Raw genomic sequence first — 24,798 nt, forward strand, 5'->3', positions numbered from 1 at the left:
TATCACTCTCTACATTATACTAAACGTTAACTCAAAGGTGAACAACTGCTTTAATAATTTGGATTATTTGGATAAAATGGAGTCTATCTGCCTTTTCATAATTTGGAACCTTCTAGATAGATAGATTTCTGGATAACTAATCCCATACCTGTACAGAGTATAAAGCTCTACAGGCATACACCATGGTGTACATAGAGCAATGAATTAAACTATATATACACAGTTAACTTGACCTGTAGCTCTTAAAGTCTAAGCCTATTGCCGTATATTAGTTCCTTGTTTAAAAGAATAGTCTGTAACTGATAACAAGTACGTAGGATTATTTTGAATTTATTAAAAAAAAGATTTAAAAAGCAAAGGAATGTGCAAATTTGATGCCAATTTTGGGAATTTTTTTTGCACTCTAATGTACTGCATTCACGTAGCCATCAATTATCATGAGCAAAATGTCATCCCAGCTGTACCCCAGAATCATGCAGAGCATTTCTCAGTTCCAGAGTGAGACTGCATTGGGCATCATTTCATATTAGGGAAGGTTATTATATTAATATCTCCTGTGTGGATTGGATTTCCCAAGGGATAGAGATTCAAGGTCAATGATGGGGGGCAGTTGCCAGTTACTGACACTTGGGGGTGGATAGTTAGGGGTGCTTTTGGGGAGATAGGTATATGCTGGGACAATTATACAAAGAGCTGCAAACATAGACCAATCTCATAGTACACAGTTATAGAGAGGAGGACAGAATATTCAGTTATACTTGGGTTATCTACTGTATGTGCTTGTGTCCCTGCCACCTGACTGAGGGAAGGTAACTGAGTAGGTGCAGATATCTCCCATAAGTTATGGTGCAACATAAAATGCCAACCTAGCTCTAATGTACTATAGAGCCCCTCACAAACTGAATGATCAGCTGCTATAATATAATACCCCTGTACCCCACAACCTTCCAGCTGCTATCCTCCTGGCTCTACACTTCTCTAGGATCTGGCTCACCCCCAGTTGTCTCATCCTTTCTCTTTATCCTCCTCCTCTCCTCCCTCCCTGCACTACCTGCTTCTCCCCTTAACTTCCAGTCTCTCTCCCTGTGCCTTTGCTCACTGCTCGCTGACTGACATCACTTGTATTATTCCTACGCTCTCCCCGTGCCTCTCAGTCCCAGGGATTTCTCTCTTCCTCGTCTTCTGCTTATTAACTGGCACCTATTCCTTTCCTGGGTAACTATCCTCCCTCCTGCTTGCTGCCCCTTTTTCCTGCTTGTCAACTGTCCCAGCCTCCCCTTCCTCTGGCTTTTGACCATCCATCACCCTATGTACCTTTTCTCTTTATGAATTATGGTTTTCTTTTTTTGTTCACTTTTCAGATTTACTAACTCAGGAGATCCCTTCTCATCCAGGTTATTCCCAACTCCTCTCAACCCCTCTCATCCCTGCCGTACTAACCCAAACCTGCCCTATCAAACCTATCTGACTGATCCATTCTCATCCCAGTTTTACCCAACATATTCCTGTCATCCCAAACTCAAGATCTACCCTCTCATGCTTATTTACTAACCCAAAATATTCCTTCTCCTGCAGGTCATTCCAGTCTTTCCCAACGTACCCCAACTCATCTCAACCCCAACATCTCTACTGTGATATCAACCCTGCCTGAAAGATTGTTTCTCAGATATCCCTCTTATCACAACTTACCCAACATCTCTCATCCCTAATTTACCAACCTAAGATATCCCTTCTCATCCATATCGTTCCAGTCTTAGTCAACTCATCCCAACACATCTCATCCCTGGCTTAGTAACCCATCTCATACCATAGCCAATATATCTCTCTCATCCCAAACCTAATCAACATCTCCACTCTTGTCCTTATTTTACTAACCTCAAATCTCTTCTGTTATGTAGGATATCCATTCTATTCTACAACTTACCCATCAACATCTCCCATCTCATCTCAGTCTTACTAACCCAGCAAACTGGCCCGTGTCTCTCTAATCTCAATTTTATCTCTTTTCAACCCATTTGTTCTTGCTCAAAATCTTACCTATTCATTTAAATCATTACACCCCAAACTCCAGTATTACAAACCAAATATCTGCATCAGCACCACTAATTTTACAAACCAAGATCTTGCTTATTATTCTAGTCATACTCAATTTATCCCCTCTCACTCCCATCTTAACTTATATCCTTTCTCTTTCAATCAGTTTTACCTAGGCTATCCCTCCTTATCCCATTCTCTCACGCCAATCTCAACTGACATTTCCCATTTTGTTCCAGTGTTACCCAGGGTATGTCTTCTCATCGCTGTCTTGCCCAAGATCTTCTCTCTCACTCCAATCTTACTTACCCAAACCCTCCCGACTTATTCTAGTCTAACCAACCAACCAACCCAAGTTCTTCTAAATGACTCCTGATCTTACTAACCCACAATCTCCCCTCTCAGTCCAATCTAACTAGCCTCCCTCACTTCTGGATCTTCTCTGCTGCCTTCCAGTGGAATAATCCCAGATGATCCCTCCCCGCTCTCTTCTCACTTTCTTCCTACTTTTGGAGATGGTAAAGTCAGGTGCCAAGAAGCAGGTAAGAAACCTTTCCTTATACAGAGCTGGTTTGGTTAGAATGTTTGCAGCATGCAGGGGGTTAAAAGAGGACTCATGAGGGAGAATATCTGTGGGTTTGTCAGGAGTCAGAACTATTCATGAGAGGTGAAGTGTGAACTATTCAGTGGTTCTGCTAGAGAGGATGTGAATGTTCATTTCCATTGATGAAATTATTAGTGACCTTGTGGAACCTTGCCACAAAATGTGATTCAGAATCATTTAATTGTGATCATTTTGGCCCCTGCTCTCTAACCCCGTGTCAGGTTCATCTTTATTCCTGGATTATCACTGGTTATTTCATGGCCAAAACCATCTTCCTTCTTATTGTAACAAAAGATTGTGCTCTCTCTGTGCTCCCTAATCCCTTGTATCACTTCTCAATATAGGGGTGTTAAACCCGGGGCCCGCTGTTTTAGACCTTCAACCCACAGCAATTCCTGGACACTATTTGTCTGTCCCCTGTTTCTGGGAGTTGTAGTGTAAAACCAGCAAAAAGGTTGCAAGTTAAGCACTTTTGTCATAAACCATACAGACTAGGGACAGCCAATTTGTGGCCCCAGCTGTTTTTAAACTACAACTCCCAGAATCGTCAGAGAGCTGAAGGTTGGACATTGATGGCAGAGAAAACCATAGTATTGTAATGCCCAGAAAGTGTTGTGTGAGAGGCCCATCATTCGTCTCTATCTGCAACAGCATTTAACCCACAAGATCCTGACTTCTATTTATTATTGATCTCTTCAGTCCCCCGTGTAATAGTGACATTTACGGGCATTTATTACTGATTCTCCCCATGTTTAGTTGTCAATAGTATCGTGCTAATTTTAAGGGTAAATAGAAGAAAATAGTAGTAATGGGCTCTTTGCATATCAGAGGCAAAAAGGTGCACCTCTCGGCCGATGGATGTAGAACGTTTTGGATGGTTCTTATTGATCTGAGAATTCGTTTTCAATTTCTTTATTATTTCTTGCCAAAGTTTTTTGGTAGGTTGCACAATTTTATAAATGTTCCTTCCTGTACAAATCTGAGCTGAACTGTGTATGATTTAATTTACTCTGCTGCTTATTTAAGGAGTGAGAAAATAGAGTGGAAAAATGTTGCAGTGCATTGTGAGTCTGGTAGTGAAGGAGTTACTAAGGATGGACGTGGCAGGAGGCACAGGGTGCTAGTGTACGGGGTGGGGGGGGACACAATGCAGCCAGGCTCCCCATGCAGATCTATACAGTACCTTGTCACTGATCCGCATCCTTCTCCATGATTTCTCCAGTGCAGCACCTGCCGGGGGATCTGTCCGAGCCTACAAGGGACCCTTCTCCCTCCCTGCACTTGGTGCTGCTCTACACCCCCCCCCCATGTACAGCCAAGGACTGTCAAATCAAGGGAAACCAGTGAAGTCTCTGCTCCTTCCCATTCAACATCCAGTCTGCTCTGCTGCGCTGATCCCACTCACTGCAGGGGCTGCTGGGGGCTTGTGTATGTGATTCATGGGCTCCACTTGGCTCATCACACACACAGGCTGCCATCACTATGTATTAGAAGAGTTTAAGCTAGAAATCAGTAAAGGGATATTCAAGCAGTATGCCTCAAAACCTGACCCTCAGAGAATGCTGTGAGTTGCAGTTCCTGCAAAGCTGGAGGACCAACACTATTTATTAAGCAGAGTGCTATAAAGGGAAAGTTCACCTTAAAAGCATACATCATAAACAGACAGATAGATGCAGTCAGTTGGAGACAACACTTCTTGTTAGTTAGGTGCCTCTATTACCTGGGGAATTACCAAGAACATGCAAAATGTTACAATGTAGCAATTAATTGTAGGGATAATGCATATTTATTCCAGGGCAACATTGTTTCCTGAGCCACATGCAGTAGAACAACTGCACAATTTGATGCACAGACCAGTAATTAATTAATTAACCGCTTGTTAAACATGAATGGAAATGCACGTGGCCAATCAACGGAACAGCAGCCCCAGAGTGTGGATATTGATGTTAAACTGACAGTGTAATTGATGGTTATTAGGGACTGTGGATAATTCATGGCATTGAAAAGTTTGTGGGTGAAATTGGAAGGCAGGGGTAAGAGTACCGTGGGACACTAGATTCAATTACCTTTTCTAACCATGGGAAAGAGAGCAGCTCGGGAATAGAAAGTACAGATATACAGGCTGATGCAGGGGTAATTATAAGCTCCTGCCAGGGGAAATTATGCATATTGGGTAAATACGCATTGGAAATGTGCATTTTGTTTTTGAACCCTGCACAATACAACATAAGGAGCAGTTGGAGAAGACAGACTCTGTAGGACAAGGTGGAGACAGTAGGAGAAGATGGAGAAAGTAGGAGAAGTCAGACTCTGTAGGAAAAGATGGAGACAGCAGGGCAAGATGGAAACAGTAAGAGAAGACAGACTCTGTAAGAGACAGCAGGGCAAGATGGAGACAGCAGGACCAGATAGAGATAGTAGGAGAAGATGAACTCAGTAGCACTAGATGAAGATAGTAGAAGAAGGCTGACTCAGTAGGACTAGTGTTGCAACAGTAAGAGAAATTGGAATCTGTAGGAGAATATGGAGATTGTAGGACAAGATGGAAACAGTAGGACAAGATGCAGATAGTAGGAAAAGACAGACTCTGTACGACAAGATCGAAAGAGTTGGACAAGATGTAGACAACAGGACAAAATGGAGACAGCAGGACAAGATGGAAACAGCAGGACAAGATGGAAACAATAGGACAAGATGGAGACAGTAGGATAGGATGGAGACAGTAGGACAAGATGGAAACAGCAGAACAAGATGGAGACAGTAGGACAAGATGGAAACAGTAGGACAAGATGGAAACAATAGGACAAGATGGAGACAGTAGGATAGGATGGAGACAGTAGGACAAGATGGAAACAGCAGGACAAGATGGAGACAGCAGGACAAGATGGAAACAGTAGGACAAGATGGAGACAGTATAATAGGATGGAGACAGTAGGACAAGATGGAGACAGCAGGATAAGATGGAACCAGTAGGACAAGATAGAGACAGTATGATAGGATGGAGACAGTAGGACAAGATGGAGGCAGCAGGACAAGATGCAGATAGTAGGACAAGAAAGACACTGTAGGACATGACTTAGACAACGGGGAAGATGGAAAAAGTATGACAAGATGGAGACAGCAGGCGAAGACAGACTCTGTAGGAGAAGATTTAGGCAGTAAGAGAAGATGGACTGTTTAGGACAAGATGCAGAAAGTAGGACATGATAAAACAGTTGAGTGAACACGGGTCAGAAATGCAAAAGGACAAGGGTAGATGTCTCAATACTGTTAGTACAGCCAGTGTTATTACTAATAATGGCAGACAGCCCAGGAAGTAAGACTGACATCACTAAGTGACATCATTTTGACTCACTACTTTAAGGAGATGAACACCACAGGGAACATTATTGTTACTTTGTGTCTCTGAGGGAAGCCTTTGCCACTTTAATTGTAACTGCATTCCTCTTTTTCCAGCAGTAGATGGCAGTGTTGTACACCTGCCCCTTTATACTACTCTGGCTGTCTGGAGCCCATTGTGTCCCCTCAGTTATCGGGTAAAAGCAGAGCAGAGGGATAGAGCTGACTTACTTTGGGTAGTATATTAGAGAAGTGATATAACTTCTCTTATTAGGCATTGTCTGTAAGTGATTTCTCCTGTGAGAGCAGTGATGCCTCCTCACCCCTTCATCCCAGGCACATAGAAATTCTATATTCTGAATGGTGAGATGGCAATTCATGTACATTCTCTGTGGCTGCACAGAGGACACTGCATCAGCAGAATGCGAGTATGTGCCTGGGTCTGAAGGGACCTGTCGTAGAATTTGGCTCAGTTTGAATTCAAAATTGTCAATTTATTCCTCAAAATGTTGTAGGCTGAGATTCTAGCTATCTCTATAACAGAGCATTCTGTCACAGTGGCTGCACAGATCCTATCTGATCCCAGTTGTTAGCAACAGTCTTGCTCTGCTTTATGGCCTAGATTCTAGCTATTTGTATAACAGAGCATTCTGTGACAGTGGCTGCACAGATCCTAGCTGATGGCAATAATTCTAGATATACATATGTAGCAGGGGTCTCTCATAGGTACACTGTGGAGGGATCCCTTATAGATATGTAGCAGGTTTCTATCCAGTGACAAGTTTAGGGTTGGGGTGCCTAAAGCCCCCTTGCACCTTGCCTCTCAACTTGTGCGCATGTGCACCATAGCATTCCAAATCTCTTCTGCCTAAATCTTGTTCTGGCCCTGGCTCTCTCATAGGTACTTTGTGTATGCTGGGGTGGGGGCAGTGGCGGAACTACCGGGGGAGCAGGGGGTGTGAGCGGGCACCCCCTCAGGGCCCCCCGGCAGCGCCGCACGCCACTGAAATCACCCCAGCAGCGCGCCGAATGGAGGGGGCGGGGCCCAGCTGCGCATCACGCACCAGGGCCCGCCCCCTCTAGGAACGCTACTGGGGGGGGCTCTCGTAGATACATAGCAGGGGTTTTTCATAGGTACATTGCAGGGGGCCACTCATAGGTACATATCTAGATGTCTATCTATCTTCAGTTCATTTAATTTGATATACAATTATAGAGACTGATACAAAGTGCAAGCTGTTAGTATAAATGCAATAATGCTCCCTCGTGCCGTGATCTGTCACTGCTGCAAACATTTTCCTTACTTTGTTGTGTATATTTATATATCCTGTGACTGTCTCCACTAATTTACTTGCGAAGAAAGTTAGTCCAGCACCCACTGTTTCATGAATAAAACGGCCTTTATTGGACCAAGGGCATTACAGCAACGTTTCAGACCAACTGGTCTTTTATCAAGCTGATAAAAGACCAGTTGGTCTGAAACGTTGCTGTAATGCCCTTGGTCCAATAAAGGCCGTTTTATTCATGAAACAGTGGGTGCTGGACTAACTTTCTTCGCTAATATTGCCAGTGGAAGGTGGCCACTTGAGGACGTGCACCCAGCCAAAGAAGTGAGTTGCAGTTGTGCTGACTACTAATCTGCTATTGTTTGTTCCACTAATTTACTTGCCTTATGGCAGGGATATTTTTAGGATGCATTGAGGATAAGAGCAATATCATATCACATTGTATTAAAGTGATGGTGGTATCCCTTTAAATGTAGAGTAGAAGTCCATAAATCTCACATACAGTTCAGTAGAATAAAGTCACATGCTAAAAAGGCATCCGACCCTTTCTTAAAATTGATATTAATGTATCAATATCTGCCTTACTATGACTTATTCATGTTCAGCTAACTAAACACAGAGGCATAATATATTTCCTGCCCCAAAGGGGAGTCTGGAAACTAAATTATTCTTTCATCTCTCTCAGATCAGTGATAGTGCATAATTTAAAGGGGAGAGGCGGAGAGCAAATAACTCATTGCCATTAGCATTGCTTCATATAAAATACAACTAAAGATTAACAAAGAATTAGGCTAGGAATGCTACACCATATGTTTGGGCTTCTGTACCAGCAGATGAAATCTGTGCCTCTTATTGTGTCCATAGTAGATCCCCATGACATGGCAGCACAGAAACTAGAGCAGTCTGCATCAGAATTGATTCTTAATCAGCCCTGTAGCATCAGCTTCTAGGCCACATAAACCTCACTTTCTGCTCGATGATTTCCCCTGACCCCTAAAATTAGATTTTCCCCAGCAGCCCACTGAGCATGTGCAGTGCCACTGACACACAAAAGATGCCTAACAAGATCCATGATTGGGAGCTGCTGGAGGCAACTTTGAAGGCTTGAGAAAGGGGCGAGATGTAGCCCGAAACGTTGCCTGTTTTTTTTCTGACCAAATAAACACAACTTTTCACTTTTGCAACAAAGAGGTGCTGCAGCGATTTTCTTCTAGGAGGTAACTTTGAAGGCCTGGATCATTACTGTTATAGGGCTGCTGGTGGTACAGTTAGGACACCATATATAATACAGCACATGTTTACATATTCTATTTCAGGCTATAGTTCTCCTTTACAATCAAAAAAGTCTGGATAGAATTAAAACCACCTTTAAAATTAAACCCAATTCATTGTTCTCCGGATGAACATATATTTATATTGAGCCTTCAGGAAAATCCACTACTGAGCATATTGACAGAACCCAGTCCCTCGGTGAGCTCCTTCCTTCATAACCAAGTGGGAACCTGCCCAGACAAACCAGAGGATCAACCTTGAGGGCTATTGATAATTAGCAGTCATAAAAAGTGAGAGGGCTCTGGAGAGGAAATAAAAATGTTCTTAGCTGAGGCATGCTAAAGACATATGGGTCTCAGTAGAACAATTGAGAGTTTGGGCAGAAGAGAAGAGAAGCCAAGAACAAGAGGTCATGGTCTTATAGTAGAAAATCTCTGATGGATCATTCTCAGCTTTAGTGAACAGATACTTCATCTCCTGCCCCTCACCCTGGGATACTTCAGCCCCTTCCCCAGGGCATTCTCTTTCATTGATAAACAGTATCCTTTACTAACACTCTGTTATGGAAAGTTCCACAGTTTTACTGAAACTTCCCACTTTCCTGACTTTAGTAACAAACGACCTTGGGTCATTCCAGATGGGCTTTAGCCATTCTCATGAATCTCCTTTTTTCCGTGTACAATTAATACATAAGAATAATTTACAGTTCCCCTCATCTCCTCCATCAGTTCACAGGGATCTCCTACCAGCAGTGCTCCAACTTGTCTGGACACATAATAAGCTGCACCCTAACATTTTGCCACATTTTGTCTTTAAACCAACTGTAATGTCTCCTCTCTGCTCCCTTTGCTGTGTAGTACTGAGCAGCACAATGTTTAGGATTTGGCACCCTGATGGATTAGGGGCCACTATTTGGCACTAAACTGTAGACACTGCAGTTCCTTTCATCTGTTTAAACCATAAATTATTTGCCCTCCTCTGCTTAGTGTCAGCTGTGTCTTCTAGGCAATTTACTGGGACCTTCCATGTTGTACCTCTGTGTGTGATCAACGGCCGTCCAGATTCCCATTAAATTCAAATCGGTGGGTGGCTGTTCCCATGAGCAAACAAACAGCAGATTTATGTGGCACTGAGAGAACAACTCTCTGGTCCACAAACCATCAGAATTTGGATATTAAGAGAGTTGCTGCTTGCTTTGATTTGGATGAATGAACTACGCAGAACTGAGTGAGCCCAGGCTCCGGGTGTGTGAGAGCTTCACAACTTGATTCCTGCTTTTCCTGTGTTATACGGCAGACTTTTACTGTGCCAAGTGTGCCCACCATAAACACCAGTCTTCATATCTCTGTTCTCTTTCTACCATTGATCTGACAGATTTTACTGGCTGCCTGGCTGGGACCAATTTTACTGGCCAATCTTCTATTACATAAAGGGTCCAGGCACCAAGTGAAAATAGAAAATCATTTTTACATATAATCGTGTTTTTATCTTGTTCTGCCGTTGTCACTATTTTCCTCTACTGTTCTCTATCTTGTCCCACTGTGTTCATTGTATCCTACTGTCTTTGTCGTGTCCTACTGTCTCCATCTTGTCCCACTGTCTTCATTGTGTCCTACCATCTCCATCTCCTCCCAACTGTTGCCTTCTTGCCCTTCTGTTTTCATCATTCCCTTCTATATCTATTTTTTCCTACTGTCTCCATCTTGTCCAACTGTCTTCATCTTGTCCAACTCTCTCCATCTTGACCAATACTCTGCATTTTGTTCTACCATCTCCATCTCCTCCTAACTGTCTCCATCTTGCCCTACCATCTCCATCTCCTCCCAACTGTCTCCATCTTGTTCTACCATCTCCATCTCCTCCCAACTGTCGCCTTCTTGCCCTTCTGTTTTCATTATTCCTTTCCCTACTGTCTTCATCTTGTCCACCTGTCTTGATCTTGTCCAAATCTCTCCAACTTGTCCAACACTCTCCATCTTGTTCTTTTTTAAATATTTTTATTTATGAAATTTTGTCATACAGCAAAATATATGCAAAGTGCAAACAAGCATAGAAACGTTACAGTATACATAGATCAAAAGATACATCTCAGTCGTGAGGTCAATACAATCAACAATTAGAGCCATATCCCAAGGCTGGGGGTGTCCCAGTTGCAACGAGAAAGTAGTTCCACAACGCCAATAGAGCTGTCAAATAAACAGGTGCTCTTTGAGAGCCAGGGGTACCCCGGAGCTTGCCAAAGTAAGTGGCAATGTACAGCAAGAACTAGGGGAGCTTACACTGAGCCCGCACCCCAGGAGGCTACAATTGCAAATCTTGTAACAATCAACATACAAGTAGTCCCCAGAACCAAAGTGCCGTTAGACTGATTAGGTATGCTTACATAAACAATAATTCAAAAACCAATAATCAAGTGTTAGACTAAGCAGGGAAATAACAATACAAATAAAAAGAAAATGAAAATAAAAAAAACAAAAAATAAAGAGTGGTCAAACATACTTGAGGTACTGACAGAGGGTGCCACAGCTGGCACTTGACCCAGTAAGACTTCTCTACCTGGTGAGGGATAGAGGAGGGACCTGAGGAATAATATTTAGGGCGGGTTAGGTGGGAGGGACCCACTAAATCTATATAGTAGCCATGGTTGCCAAATTTTCAAGGTCTTTTGGGAATTCTCAGAAGCTAGACCAGTTAGCCTTTCATTCATGTAAATCCATTTATTCTTGAACTGAGAGAAGTTAATAGCAGGAGATTTCCAGGCTTTGGCAATAGATTGTCTAGCAGCCAAGAATATGTGGTTTAGTAGTTTCAGTTTAATCTTTGGGGTCCCCTTAGGAGGTATTCCGAGCAAGGCCTCCTGGGGGGCCTTTGGCAAGTTCAAGTGTAAAACCGAGAAGATAAGGTGATAGCCCCTAACCCAAAACCTGGTGACTTTCGGGCAGGTCCACCAGATGTGGGTCATAGTCCCCGGGGATGAACAGCCCCGGAAACATTGGTTGTTAGAACTATGATGGATTTTAGCTAGTCTAGCAGGGGTCAAGTACCATCTGAAAAGCACCTTGTATCCGGCCTCCTTCATAATAGTGTTAAGGGAACTATGTTGCAAATTGTCCCAGGCTTTCAGCCAATCATCTTCTGGTATGGTGACACCTAGTTCCGTTTGCCATGTTTTAACATATGACAGGTCAAGCAGATTAACCAGGGACACCATATTTCGGTATAGCAGTGAAATAGTGCGTGGGGTAATGGTATTATTGGTGCACCAACGCTCAAAATAAGTCTGGCTAGCTGCGTCAGGAACTCTCAGGGTGCAAGCCTCCCGAGCCCAATGTAGTAGTTGGGTCGCCCTAAAATGTTCCCCGTCAGGAAGGTTGTAATGTTCCTTCAGGCTGGAAAGAGTCAGGGGGCCCCTAACCGTAAGCAAGTTTCCCAATCTCGTCAAGTTGCTGGAGTACCACCAGGTAAAGGAGTGAACGTTGAGGCCAGGAGAGAATGTTGGGTTGCCTGCAATTGGAGCTACTGGAGAATGTGGCGAGGTTAGGCGGTATAATTTGGCGTTTTGGTCCCATAATGAAAGCAAAAAGCCCAGACTAGGACTCAAGTTCCGAGGTCGGAGTATCGGGGCTGACCATAATAACCCTTCAGCGGAATATGGAAGGGAGAGAGTGTTCTCAAGTTCCACCCACACACTCTCCATCTTGTTCTACCATCTCCATCCTCTCTCTACTGTTGCCTTTTTGCCCTACTGTTTTCCTACAATAACTATCTTTCACTACTATTTCCATATTTCTCTAACATCTCAATCTTCCCCTACCAACTCCATCTGGCTCTACTGTCACTAACTTGCTCTTCTCTCACCACTTTGCCTTTCTGATGCTATTCCTGCAGTCTGCCACTCTTATCTTTGGGATCCCACTACAAAGAAAAGAAGCTGCCATTGTGCTGCCACGTTCAGGTGAATTTCAGTGCTATCCTGCATGTGGAATCCAAGTTCTACTAAAGTGTTTTACCCTTGAACATAGGTCATGACACATGTTCCATAAGCAGGAGCAGTAATTACTGCAGGTAACTCAATATTATTTAGCTAGGTTTTATACATGGGACAGTTGCAACTTGGAGACTACCGAGTTTAGATGCACATGCTCTGTATATTTATGAAACAACACTGGGAATTACACACTCCATAGAGAGACCTCAATAAGGTTGGCGCCATCCTATGGGATAGAGCACTGGATACATCCAGAAAAAAGGCTGCACAGAGAAAGACTGTCCCTAACAGTCAGGCCCTAAAATTAACCCCAACCTTATTTATCAGCCAGAAAAGGTCAAAAGAAATAAATCCAGCAACATATTCTGGCAATTAATCAAAGTCTGCAATGTTAATTAACAATCTCCACTAATGCTCATTAATATGATAAACATTTCCTTGGCAAGAAAAAGGGACCCATGTCTCTTCGACCTTCAGCATCTGATTCTGAGCATCTGAAAAACACACAGTTTATTCCAATCAGCGGCCCGGCTAAATGTTACATTCTTATGAGACCCACATATTCATATAATCAGGGGCATCTCACTGACTGCTAATGGGGCAGAGCCAAGGCATTTTAAAATCCCTGTACAACTACTGGCTGGCCGACCTCACGTCCCCAGACTTTAGTGGAGGGGCACCAGACCTGGACCAAGGTGTTTTTATGTTATAGCCCCAATGGCTGGTTGGACTCGGCTTTGCTCTGGCACTAACTGCCTTCCATTGCTCCCCACAGAGATATATGGGAAATTGTCTGGTGGAATACTTGTTTCTGCCATAGTCTAAGGCAGGGATCTCGAACCTTTAGAACCCATGAGCAACATTCAGAAGTGTAATGTTTTGAAGTAAAAGGAGTTGGGGAGCAACACTAGCATGAAAAATGTTCCTGGGTGCCAAATAAGGGCTGTGATTGGCCATTTGGTAGCCCCTATGTGGATTGTCAACCTACATTGAGTCTCTGTTTGGCAGGACACCTGGTTTTTCTGCAACCAAAACACAATGGAAGCTGTGCTGCAGGTTTTTGGATTTTTTTTCACTAGGTATTCTGATTTTTTAGTGCATTATTTTCTGTTCATACTTTTTTATGCGGATCTTTTAATAAATGTCATGACATTCGTAGTTTTAGGGAAAGTGAGTTTAGTTGTGGTTTCACTAAAATCCGACCTTTGATAAACAGGCCTCCACGTATTTTCCATGTATCTGTATGGGAAGCTGTGACAAGTGATTTAAGGAAATTTGATGACGCCAGACCAAAGCTGAGGTTAAAACTCAGACCTTATAGGAAAACGAAAGGCATAATCACTAGAGAGAGCTAAAATATTGGGCACCCACCCAGTATTATAATTGCTTACCTTATACTCCGGCCAATGCTATTGTTTGCTGAAAAATGCATGGGCCTGTATATTATTAGTGCACCATGTTGCACTCTTCAGATTCAACAGAATCCTTGTGCCAGGCAAACCGAATCCAAATCCTTAAAATCATGTGACTTTTCATCACAAAACAAGGAAGTAAAAAAAGTATTCTTTTTGCCCTCCTCCTCGATAATTTGCATATGCAAATTAGGGTTCGGTTCTGTATTCGGAGGCCCAATCCAAAATAGTGGATTCCCTACTGGTTAGTCATTACTAGCGATGGGTGAATTTATTCACCAGGCGAGATTTTGCGGTGAATTTGCATGACCTCTTTTTTGGACACTTTAGCCCTTGCTTATTGGTAATGATTATTGTTCCTCTGTTTCCAGTAATGGTTAATTCCAGCCCAGGCTGCATTGACTGAATACAATACCTTCTGTTTTTTCCATCCGCCATAACCCATAGAAAGAAAATCAATATTTTTGTATTTAAATAAATTAACTTACCTTGACAAACCGCAGTCATCACCCTTGGTTACGAAACCTTAAATATCAATACAGGAGTGTGAGAAGAATGCAGCTGAAAAGACACAACACAGTAACAGCTTTAATGTATCATTTTCTGCTGAACAAAAAGCCATTAAGCTCATTCGCATTGTATTTCAAGGTGTTACACACTGATGTGACATAATGTACTCTGTGCTCATACACATTACACATACATTGCAACACAATAGCATTCCCGAAACACATTACTTAGATTGTAAGCTCTACAGGGCAGTGACCTCCTTCATCCTGCCTCTTAACACTCAAGCTTCCTCACAAGTAAAATTATATTCAGCAAAATTCCCAGAGCTTGTACAAAGAAATACTATATAATAGTGATGTGTGGACCAGGCCGATACCTGCGTGACCCACGGGTCGGACGGGTTCAGGCCAACTTTGCTACCCCCTTACCAGGTCGGGCGGGTGCGTGTTGAGCTCTTCTGACTGCTCTCCCCACCCGCGACCTTCCAACTTGGGGGTTGAACTTTTATAGACACTGTGACTCATGTCACAGTCTATAAAAGGTACCCAGCAGTCGGGCTCGGGCGGGTGCGGGTGGTGGGAGGGCGTATGGCAGGCGGGTGCGGGTCAGGAAAAGCCTGACCTGCACATCACTACCATATAACTATGGCAGCATAGGTATTCCCCTGTAATAAGCACAATTCAGCAGGAACAGTCCCCTAAGTTTGCTCATAGTCTGTACAGAGAGATACCATAAAACTATGGCAGCATAGGTATTCCCCTGTACTAAGAACAATTCAGCAGGAACGTTCCCCTAAGTTTGCTCATAGCCTGTACAGAGAGATACCATAAAACTATGGCAGCATAGGTATTCCTCTGTACTAAGCACAATTCAGCAGGAACAGCCCCTAAGTTTGCTCATAGTCTGTACAGAGAGATACCATAAAACTATGGCAGCATAGGTATTCCCCTGTACTAAGAACAATTCAGCAGGAACGTTCCCCTAAGTTTGCTCATAGCCTGTACAGAGAGATACCATAAAACTATGGCAGCATAGGTATTCCTCTGTACTAAGCACAATTCAGCAGGAACAGCCCCTAAGTTTGCTCATAGTCTGTATAGAGAGATACCATACACTGTGGCAGTATAAGCATTCACAAAATTCAGCAGGACCAGCCTTCAGCTTTTTTCCGAAAATACCATCCTTTTAAAGCCTATATTTCTCCTCTTTTCCAGTTTATAAAATAAGTCGTTCTGGTGGCTGACTATGATTTAGGAAATACAACAGGATTTCTGTGTCAGACACTGTGAGCCTTATATCATCAGGAGAAATGAAACATTACATTGCAGTGATTCTGGTTGGGTATATATGTTTCTGCACGTAATTCTGCCCAGAACCAATAGTTTCTATAAGAATATATTATAATTTCTAGTTGTTTTTCTCATGTTGCTGAAAGCAGAGAGAGAGTGACTCGCCAGGTGCTTTTTTATGGGACATGCTTGGCAAATGCACTTTCTATTTATTAATTCCAAGAACATAAATAAACCTATTTGATACTAGTTGAAACAGCATAGTAAATACGGCATATTTTCCAGTATCTACGTGCGCAGTCTCGTAAATGCCACGAGCGTGAGTGATATAATAATTCTCCCATTAACAGTGGGACCGTCGGGGAAATGCTCTGCAGGGACAGGAGCATGGAGAGTTACGTCCCTCACAGTAACAAATATATATACAAGGGGGTTGACGCGATTAAACCGCACTGCATAAATATTTTTATGTCTCTCTCCGTTGCTCTTGGGAAGATAATAAGAAAATAAAAAGATGAGTTTAATAAAATGACAATTTCAAGTTTATGAGGCGAAGTACATTTAAAAAAAAGGAACCATTTTTAAAATCTTGTGAAAGTTAAAAAAAAAAAAAGGGTATTTGATGGTGAGTGGGGTCTCATCTGTATGTAAATTGTCATATTCCCGACACTATAGGACAAAACTGGTTCATTTCCTCTGCACTATCAAAGCATATCATGTATCTAACTGACTAAAATGGTAATAACACTGCAGAAGTCGTAACGGATCAGGACAGGGAAATTTCCATAATCAAATAAATATTCCTTAATTATTAGCACTTCATCATTAATATCCAACTGAGAGACACAGAAAATGATCTCTAGCGGTGTGTGAGCAGTAACAGCCATAAAATTAACATTTCTGTTTCGTGTGGCCGGTGATAACACTGAGACAAATACAATATTGTGATCTTCTCACGTCCCAGAGTGGACTTCAATACAGGTATGGGACCTGTTATCCAGAATGCGTGGGGTTTTTCCAGATTATGGGTCCTTCCATAAATTGGATCTAAATACCTTTAGTAATGCCTAAGTCTACTAAGACTGAATTAAACCCAATTGTATTGTTTTTTCACCAAAAATTATTAATTATATCTTAGTTGAGACGTGTACAAGATACTCTTTTATTATTACAGAGAAAATGGAATACTTTTTAAAAATTAGAATTATTTCATTTAAATGGAGTCTATGGAGTAATTTTGAGCTGTCCTGGATAATGTGTTTCTGAATAACCGATCCATTGCCTGTACCTGTTTTTGGTGATGGACAAACAGCTTTGTCAGTAAACTTCTCCCATTCAAGGTTTTAATAAGGGGTTTCTAGAAGATGCAATATCTCATGGCTTTGCACCAACTCTAGCCTTGAAAAAGAGAATGTTTTGGCAGGGAGGGTGCAGGTTCATAAGACTGAAATGACATCTGTGGAGTCTGTGGGGCAGTAGGACAAGATGACTATAGTATGGAAAGATGGTGACAGAAAGGGAGATTGGCACAGTTTGAAAAGAGGCAGACAGGAGGCAAGATTGGCCAGTAGGACAAGATGCCATAGTATGGAAAGATGGTGACAAAAGGTTAGATTGTCACAGTTTGAAAAGAGGCAGACAGGAGACAAGATGGGCCAGTAGGACAAGATACCATAGTATATAAAGATGGTGACAGAAGGGGATATTGGCACAGCTTGAAAAGAGGTAGACATGAAGCAAGATGGGGCAGTAGGACAAGATGGCCAGAGTATTGGAAGATGATGACAGTAGGTAGGAAGTTTAAGAGAGAGACAGTAACGTAAGATGGAGATATTTGGAAAAGTTGGCAACACTGGACAAAATGATGACAACAGGGCAAGATGTAAGATGTTGACAAGTTAGGTTTTGGTGGTGCTTGAGGTTGTAGTTGAAGGTCTACAGACCGTACAGTGCAACTTTATATCAATAAGGAGCCTCCATGAAGTCTGCTTTGAGACTGACCCCAGCACTACTAAGAATTTCTCTTTGATCTCATATGAATTGTATTGAGGTTTCCTTCATCTTTTTTGGGCAACACCTCTAATCTCCTAGGCATGACAGGAGAAAGAGACCAACTGAAGTTCAACTATGGAAATCATGGGTTGCCATGACAACTTTGTTTTTAATAATACATCAAGGACATACTATGAGAAGAATAAGGAAAAGTAAGTGACCACTTGGTCCTTCCTCTGGATGAAATTTTTTTGGGATAAAGGAGTTTCTTGCCTTTCTTCAATGTAACTGATATGGCAATAAGGCATAGATGATACTATTAGCAAAAAAAAGCAGGAAATGAGGGATTTATGGTTTGGTGAACACCAGGTCTGTTCCCAACAATAGCAACACAGGCAAGAAAGAAACTGCAAGCTACTATAACTCATAGACAAAGGAAGATTATTTCATACTTACCGAGATCTTCCTTTCCTAGACGTACTCCATGTCAGTACGTTACGGGATAGCCCCTCCTCCCTGCTCCAATTAGAAGGAACCTCCCCAAGCCTTTAAAAGGCCAACCACACCCAACTACCGGCGTCTTTGTAACAAGCTCTTAAATTACCGGAAAAGAAAGGGCGGGTGTACTGACATGGAGTACGTCTAGGAAAGGAAGATCTCGGTAAGTATGAAATAATCTTCCTTTTTCCCTAGACGTACTCCATGTCAGTACGTTACGGGACATAGCAAGTTAACGTTATCCCATGGGAGGGAATATGCTTTAAGAAGAAACTAATAAGGAAAGGAGTATCTCTGACTAGATAGTCCACCATCATGCAAACTCTTTACCTTAATATAGAGAGTCCAGGTGAAAACCCCAGAATAAGTTCACCAGGCTAAGAATAGAGCTATAGTATAGCATATACTATAGAGAAAGAGAGAGCGCGAGAGAGAGATGTTAGCCCACTGAGAGTGAGGAACAAGTTAGCTCACTAACCACCACTTCACCCTCCAGAAGAGAGAGAGAGAGAGGAAGACAGTCCTGTAAAAGGCGAATTCAGCAAGCTGAAATACTTACTCTCCTACTCACCAAAAAGCATTCATCACATGTATGCCTAAATTCAGTGCAAATTGCAAGGTACCTGTAAGAAACACTTGGTAGGAGTAAGTATCCAAAACAGACACAATATAGAAATGATCTACTTAGGATATATCCATAAATGTAGGATATCCAATGTACCCTGAGGTACCCAAGGCCAGTACCATAAATATCTTCATATCAGAATGCATGTTAGTCAGGACTGTTCTAACCGAAAGCAGATCCTAAAGATCGGAGACAAGGGTACCTGAGAAAATAATTGGGATTAGAATTCCTTACCCTGTGTAAGGTCCTGTGATGAGGCAGACTCAATTAACTGTAAAGAGTTGAGCAACTCCAGTACCTAAGAAAGAGCCCCTGTTGGTTGACCCAACCTAGTACTCTGAGAGGTATAACTGAATACCCCTAAGGTTACAGATCCCAATAACCACAGTGCAACTAAAGGACTAATTCCAAGATTTATGGAGGCAGATTATATGCCCTGGATAAATGTTATAAGGGACCCATTTATATGTGGAATCAACTATACTACACATTTAATCGTTGAGGCTGACCTTGGAACTGGAGGGACGCTATGGATGTTCCAGTAAGTGTCAGAAGGGCCTCTGATCTACTAGAGTCATGCTGGGTCATATGTATCAGGAGTGGCGCAGGAATGTGAATCCGAGAACAAACCAGGATAATAGGAGTGTTGTATCTGGAAGTTACCTGGACCTTGAGCTCTGTGCGAATGTTTCAGACACAATTTTCAGCAGGTGTAAATGTAATCCCCCTAGCATAGGGAATAATGTGACAGACATGGTCAAAACAGACAAAAAAAAAAAAAAAAAAAAAAAATACTTCCAAGCCTCCCATTTGAAGCTAGACAAACCTGTAGGACAGATACATAAAATATCCTTAATTCATTCTCAATGAAATTAATGACTGGAAATGGTAAGAGATTACACTACTGTAATGACTGCAACCGTCCCACTTAAGGGAAGACTATGATCCTGCTCAGAAGAGCCAAGTACATTTTCGGCCGAAACAATAGGACAAGTAGCAACTGCAGTATGTAACTGTAAGGAGGAAGATCCGAAACTGCTGGTGTTCCAAGAGGGCACAGACATAGAGAGGGAAAATAATTAACGCTCCTAGGACGCCTCCATCTGCTGTCCTATCAGTTACCTATCTGGTGTGGAAGAACAGCCAGCCCTGTATTCTAAAAAACCACTAACTAGGGGATTGAGAAATTGAAGAAAAAAATAAATAAATGGGCCCAAAATAAGTGCCTTCTGGACACAGAGCCTTAAGTCACAAAGCCGTTTTGATAATAGTATAAGGTAGTATAAGCAGAATATCCCTATCCTAGGCCAGACTTGAACAGAGGTCATCTCTATGGACTAACAAGACACTTTGAGGACTCCTTTAGCCTGAAAACCCTTGGTTTGAAATATATACCTTATGCAAATTCCCAGTGGCCTGATATGTATGTGTACCCTGTCTCTATAGACACCCTGTATTGGCAGATAAAATGTCCCATCTATCCTGACATTAAGAATATCAGTAGAAATAGTATAGGAATAACACTGGGTATTGGCTCCCCTCTCTAATTTGTAGGAGGCACTAAGGAGTCTCCCTAGAAAATGGTAGAAATACATCTGGGGATCCTTCAGCCAAGCATAGAGAACTGTATACCTTGTTCTTCCTTAAACCTATGAATATGGAATTTCCACAGGTTGCACCCCTAGAAACTAGCCAGATGTCCTGGCTGCTATAGTGAAATTTATGGATTAAGAGTTCAAGTACTGATTGTTCCAGGAATCTTCAAAAATACTATATGTTGCATAAAAATATAGGTTTATTGAGCCAACGTTTCTGGTTCCAAAAAAGAACCCATCCCAAGGACACAAATCATATATAGATATCTGTGCAAACATATATACACACTCATATACATGCCTTAGTATTAAAATATATGCACCTGCCTATGACCCTCTTATAGATGCAAGCATATATGTTGCTTGGTAGACCAGTTGTATTATGGAGTTTATCCATTAATTGAGCATTTGTTCTGAAGGCAGTAGAATCCCCCTGCAGGATGTGGGCCATGGTGCAAGCATATATTAAAATATGTGATAATAATATGTACCTCGGTCAGAGTCCTAAGCTCCTGGTAGAGCACAGTACCCGACCCCAGAGCTCGAGCTGCGTGGGTAGTAATAAACTGCACAATTGACTGGGCAAAGCAATTATCTGGTCCTCCATTCGTTCAGGAAGTGATCGGTGATACAAGGCTGCTGAATCTGGAAAAATTTACATTCAATGGTCCCAAAAGTAGTACATACCTGTGGTTATTGTTAACCCAGCAATCCTTATGACAGACAGGCTTCAGAACTCCTGTAGTGTTTATCAAGACAAAGTTAAGCTCACCTGCCATCGGGAAAAAATATTGCCTAGTGTCTAATTTATTAAGCCATATCTTATCCCAGGAGCAATGCCATGGAATGAAAAGACATTCATATGTAGGTATTCCTATCAGTAGTCATCTGGATTAAACCTGAATGTACCCCAGAAACAATTACAACCCCATGTAATGCATAGTTTAGGTTAACTGCAGTCAGAGCAAACCTATATCCGACCTTCATAGCCACCCAGTCCAGTGATCTACATCTATTAGAGCTACTGGTTCAAGGTGAGCAATAATTAGAGCATATCATACTGCAGAGAATAGGAGCATACCGATATGATCATCGCAACATGTAATACATAAAATATTAGCTACTGCTTAGGGCAAGCGTAAATCTGGCCCTAGCCGTTCCCAGGCCTGTGCTTTACCTACCTTAGGGCTACCTATTCCAGGTGAGCCATAGCCAGGGTATATACTGCAGAAGAAAATATAAGCACAGATTCAATCACAGTAACATGAAATACATAGTTTATATTAGCTGCTGCTTAGGGCAAGCATATCTCAGGGCCTAGCAACTCAAAAGGCCTGTGCTCTACATCCATTAGGGCTACTTGTTCCATGAGAGAAATAGCCAAATCGTAAACTGCAGAAAACCTGTAGTACATAGTTAGGTTAGCTGCTGCTTATAGCAAGCATGTATCAGGACCTAGCAGCAAGACAGATCTGTGCTCTACATCTCACAGGGCTACGTGTTCTTTGTAAACAATAGCCAGAGCATAAGCTGTATAACAAAATAGTAGCACAGGTACAATCACAGCAATATGAAATACATAGTTAGATTAGCTGCTGCTTCGAGCAAGCATGTCTCAGGGCCTAGCAGCCAGCCAGACCTGTGCTCTACATCCTGTAGGGCCACGTTTTACCTGTGAGCAATAGCCAGAGCTTAAGCTGTAGAACAAAATAGGAGCACAGGTACAATCACGGAAACATGAGGTCCATAGTTTAGATTAGCTGCTGCATAGAGCAAGCTTATATCGGGCCCTAGCATTCAGCCAGACCTTTGCTCGACCTCCATTATGGCTACCTGTTCTATGTGAGCAATAGCCAAAACATAGAATGCAGAACAAAAATAGCGCAATACATATGGATTATCTGATGTTTATAGCAAGTATATATCAGAGCCTAGCAGCCCCCCCAGCCCAGTGATCCATATTCAATAGGGCTACTGGTGTCCTATTTGTAAATGGCTTGTGCTTTCAGGCAGGAAACAATCATAACCAGGCACAGTGCAGATAAGCATATGAATATATAGCATGCAAGCAGTTAGTTAGACTTTAGTACACTGCAGAACAGCATATGGACACACTCCTTACCTGCTGCTCATTATGCAAGGCTGGAAGCAGACCCTTTAATGTCACAAATTCCAGGACACTATTGTTAACGGGAAAACAGGCCTCACAAGTTTACTGACAACAGCAGGACTTACCTGAGGCTGCAGCTTCCTCGCTTGCTGAGTTAGAGAGTGGGCGGGGCCATCTCCACTTGCTTTAGCTGGACCTGATTATACTCAGCTGGTGTCTGCACTCAGTGGGGGGTTGATTATACTCAGCTGGTGTCTGCATAGGCAGGGAACCCAAAGCAACTGCGTAGGTTATACTGAGGCGAATTGGATAATTAGTGTTGGTGCTTCCTGCACAGGCCCAAGTTTGCTATAATATGAAGCCTATAGCGAAACTTTTTTTATATTTTTTATTTTTTATTATTATTTTAACTACCTCCACCTTAGGAAAGTCTGTTGAGGGAGGCAGTTGGCCATGACCTGCCCCCATTAAAACAAAAATAAAACAAAGGTAACAGGGGGCAGTAAGGTTCAGGCCCCTAACTAATTAGCCTAAGTTAACTGCCACCTCCCTCGCCCATTCGTAAAAATGGGGTGTAGGGGCCACATACACCAGTGCCGCCTGAGGCCCTCTGGGCAGGTCGGGAGGGCACACGAATGGGGGGACAAGCACCTGCCACCCAATGCTCTTGATAGCAATACAGGAAGGCAACTGAAATACAGGCAGACAAGGAGTAGCAAACATTGCACCTCAGTGCCTTACCTGATTCAAAAGCTGAAGTTCAGAAGACTCCAGGTCTGAGGTAGTGTGCTGGGGGGAAAAAAGGTCCCATGGACCAAAACCCCTGTCCCTAGGACGCCTTCCGGGCAGGCCTAATGCTTTCCTAGGCGTAAAAGAGAAAAACAAAAATTTGCTTCTAATGATTGAGGCCTTTGTTCAGAGAACAAAGCCAAGAGCATAAGAGAAGGAAAAAAAAAGACGCCGGTAGGTGGGTGTGGTTGGCCTTTTAAAGGCTTGGGGAGGTTCCTTCTAATTGGAGCAGGGAGGAGGGGCTATCCCGTAACGTACTGACATGGAGTACGTCTAGGGAAACCTTAATACAAAGAAGCTAGAAGCAAGAGGGAATAATGATCAATTAATGATGTGATAAAGTCAATAACCAATTAAATATGGAAGATATAAAGTTGAAGGCATTTTCTGACAGAATGAAATGTATCGACACCCTCTGACTTTAATGAACGCTACAATAATAAAGGTCCTTGAGGTCTATAAAAATAATTGGCAGTGCCAGAGCAATCTGCAACACGTACGTCTTCCGAACAGGTCGTTTTGTAAGAACAAGAACGTTTCCCAGTTAAAAATCAGTTGTTTCCCATAATGCACAGCAACACAGGAATGTACATGGAGACTATTGCAACACAAGACAAAACAAGTTAATGACAGCGCAAAGGAAATCGTGGTCTTTTTAGTTTAGTTGCCACTCGCTGTAACTGCTTTATATCAGAGCTATCGACTCCCCATTTCTCCGAAATGAGCAGAAAGGCTGATAGCTGACTGCATTTAATTATAACAAGTCCCTCAAACACTGGTTTTCTTTAATTGGGATACATAAAATGTCTATGATTTCTGCTGAGCTGAGATTTTATTTACGGAAAAAGTCACTTCTCTAGGAACAGGGCCGTGACACCATTAGTGATTTAATGATTTGATTTTGGAAATGGTAAATGAAGTGTTTGCTGCTACCTATATACACAAATAACAATGGGAGAATTCTGCACTGAAATCCATTTCTCAAAAGAGCAAACAGATTTTTTTAACATTCAATTTTGAAATCTGACATGGGGCTAGACATTTTGTCAATTTCCCAGCTGCCCCTGGTCATGTGACTTGTGCCTGCACTTTAGGAGAGAAATGCTTTCTGGCAGGCTGCTGTTTTTCCTTCTCAATGTAACTGAATGTGTCTCAGTGGGACATGGGTTTTACTATTGAGTGTTGTTCTTAGATCTATCAGGCAGCTGTTATCTTGTGTTAGGGAGCTGTTATCTGGTTACCTTCCCATTGTTCTTTTGTTTGGCTGCTGGGGGGGGAAGGGAGGGGGGTGATATCACTCCAATTTGCAGTACAGCAGTAAAGAGTGATTGAAGTTTATCAGAGCACATGTCACATGACTTGGGGCAGCTGGGAAATTGACAAAATATCTAGCCCCATGTCAGATTTCAAAATTGAACAAAAAAAATCTGTTTGCTCTTTTGAGAAATGGATTTC

General features: G+C 42.3%; 1 protein-coding gene across 1 annotated transcript in view; it reads left to right on the top strand.

Annotated features, from left to right (window-relative positions):
* Positions 1–611: 611 nt before the first annotated feature.
* Positions 612–24,798, top strand: part of glp1r.L (glucagon like peptide 1 receptor L homeolog) — a 146,297-nt gene continuing 122,110 nt past the window's right edge. Inside the window, exons 1-2 of the mRNA XM_018262711.2 lie at positions 612–1,215; positions 2,440–2,576. Coding sequence (XP_018118200.2) covers positions 2,505–2,576 — 72 coding nt within the window. The 5' untranslated portion in view covers positions 612–1,215; positions 2,440–2,504. The remainder of the gene's footprint in view (positions 1,216–2,439; positions 2,577–24,798) is intronic.

The sequence above is a fragment of the Xenopus laevis genome, chromosome 5L, assembly GCF_017654675.1.
Source record: "Xenopus laevis strain J_2021 chromosome 5L, Xenopus_laevis_v10.1, whole genome shotgun sequence".
Taxonomy (NCBI): domain Eukaryota; kingdom Metazoa; phylum Chordata; class Amphibia; order Anura; family Pipidae; genus Xenopus; species Xenopus laevis.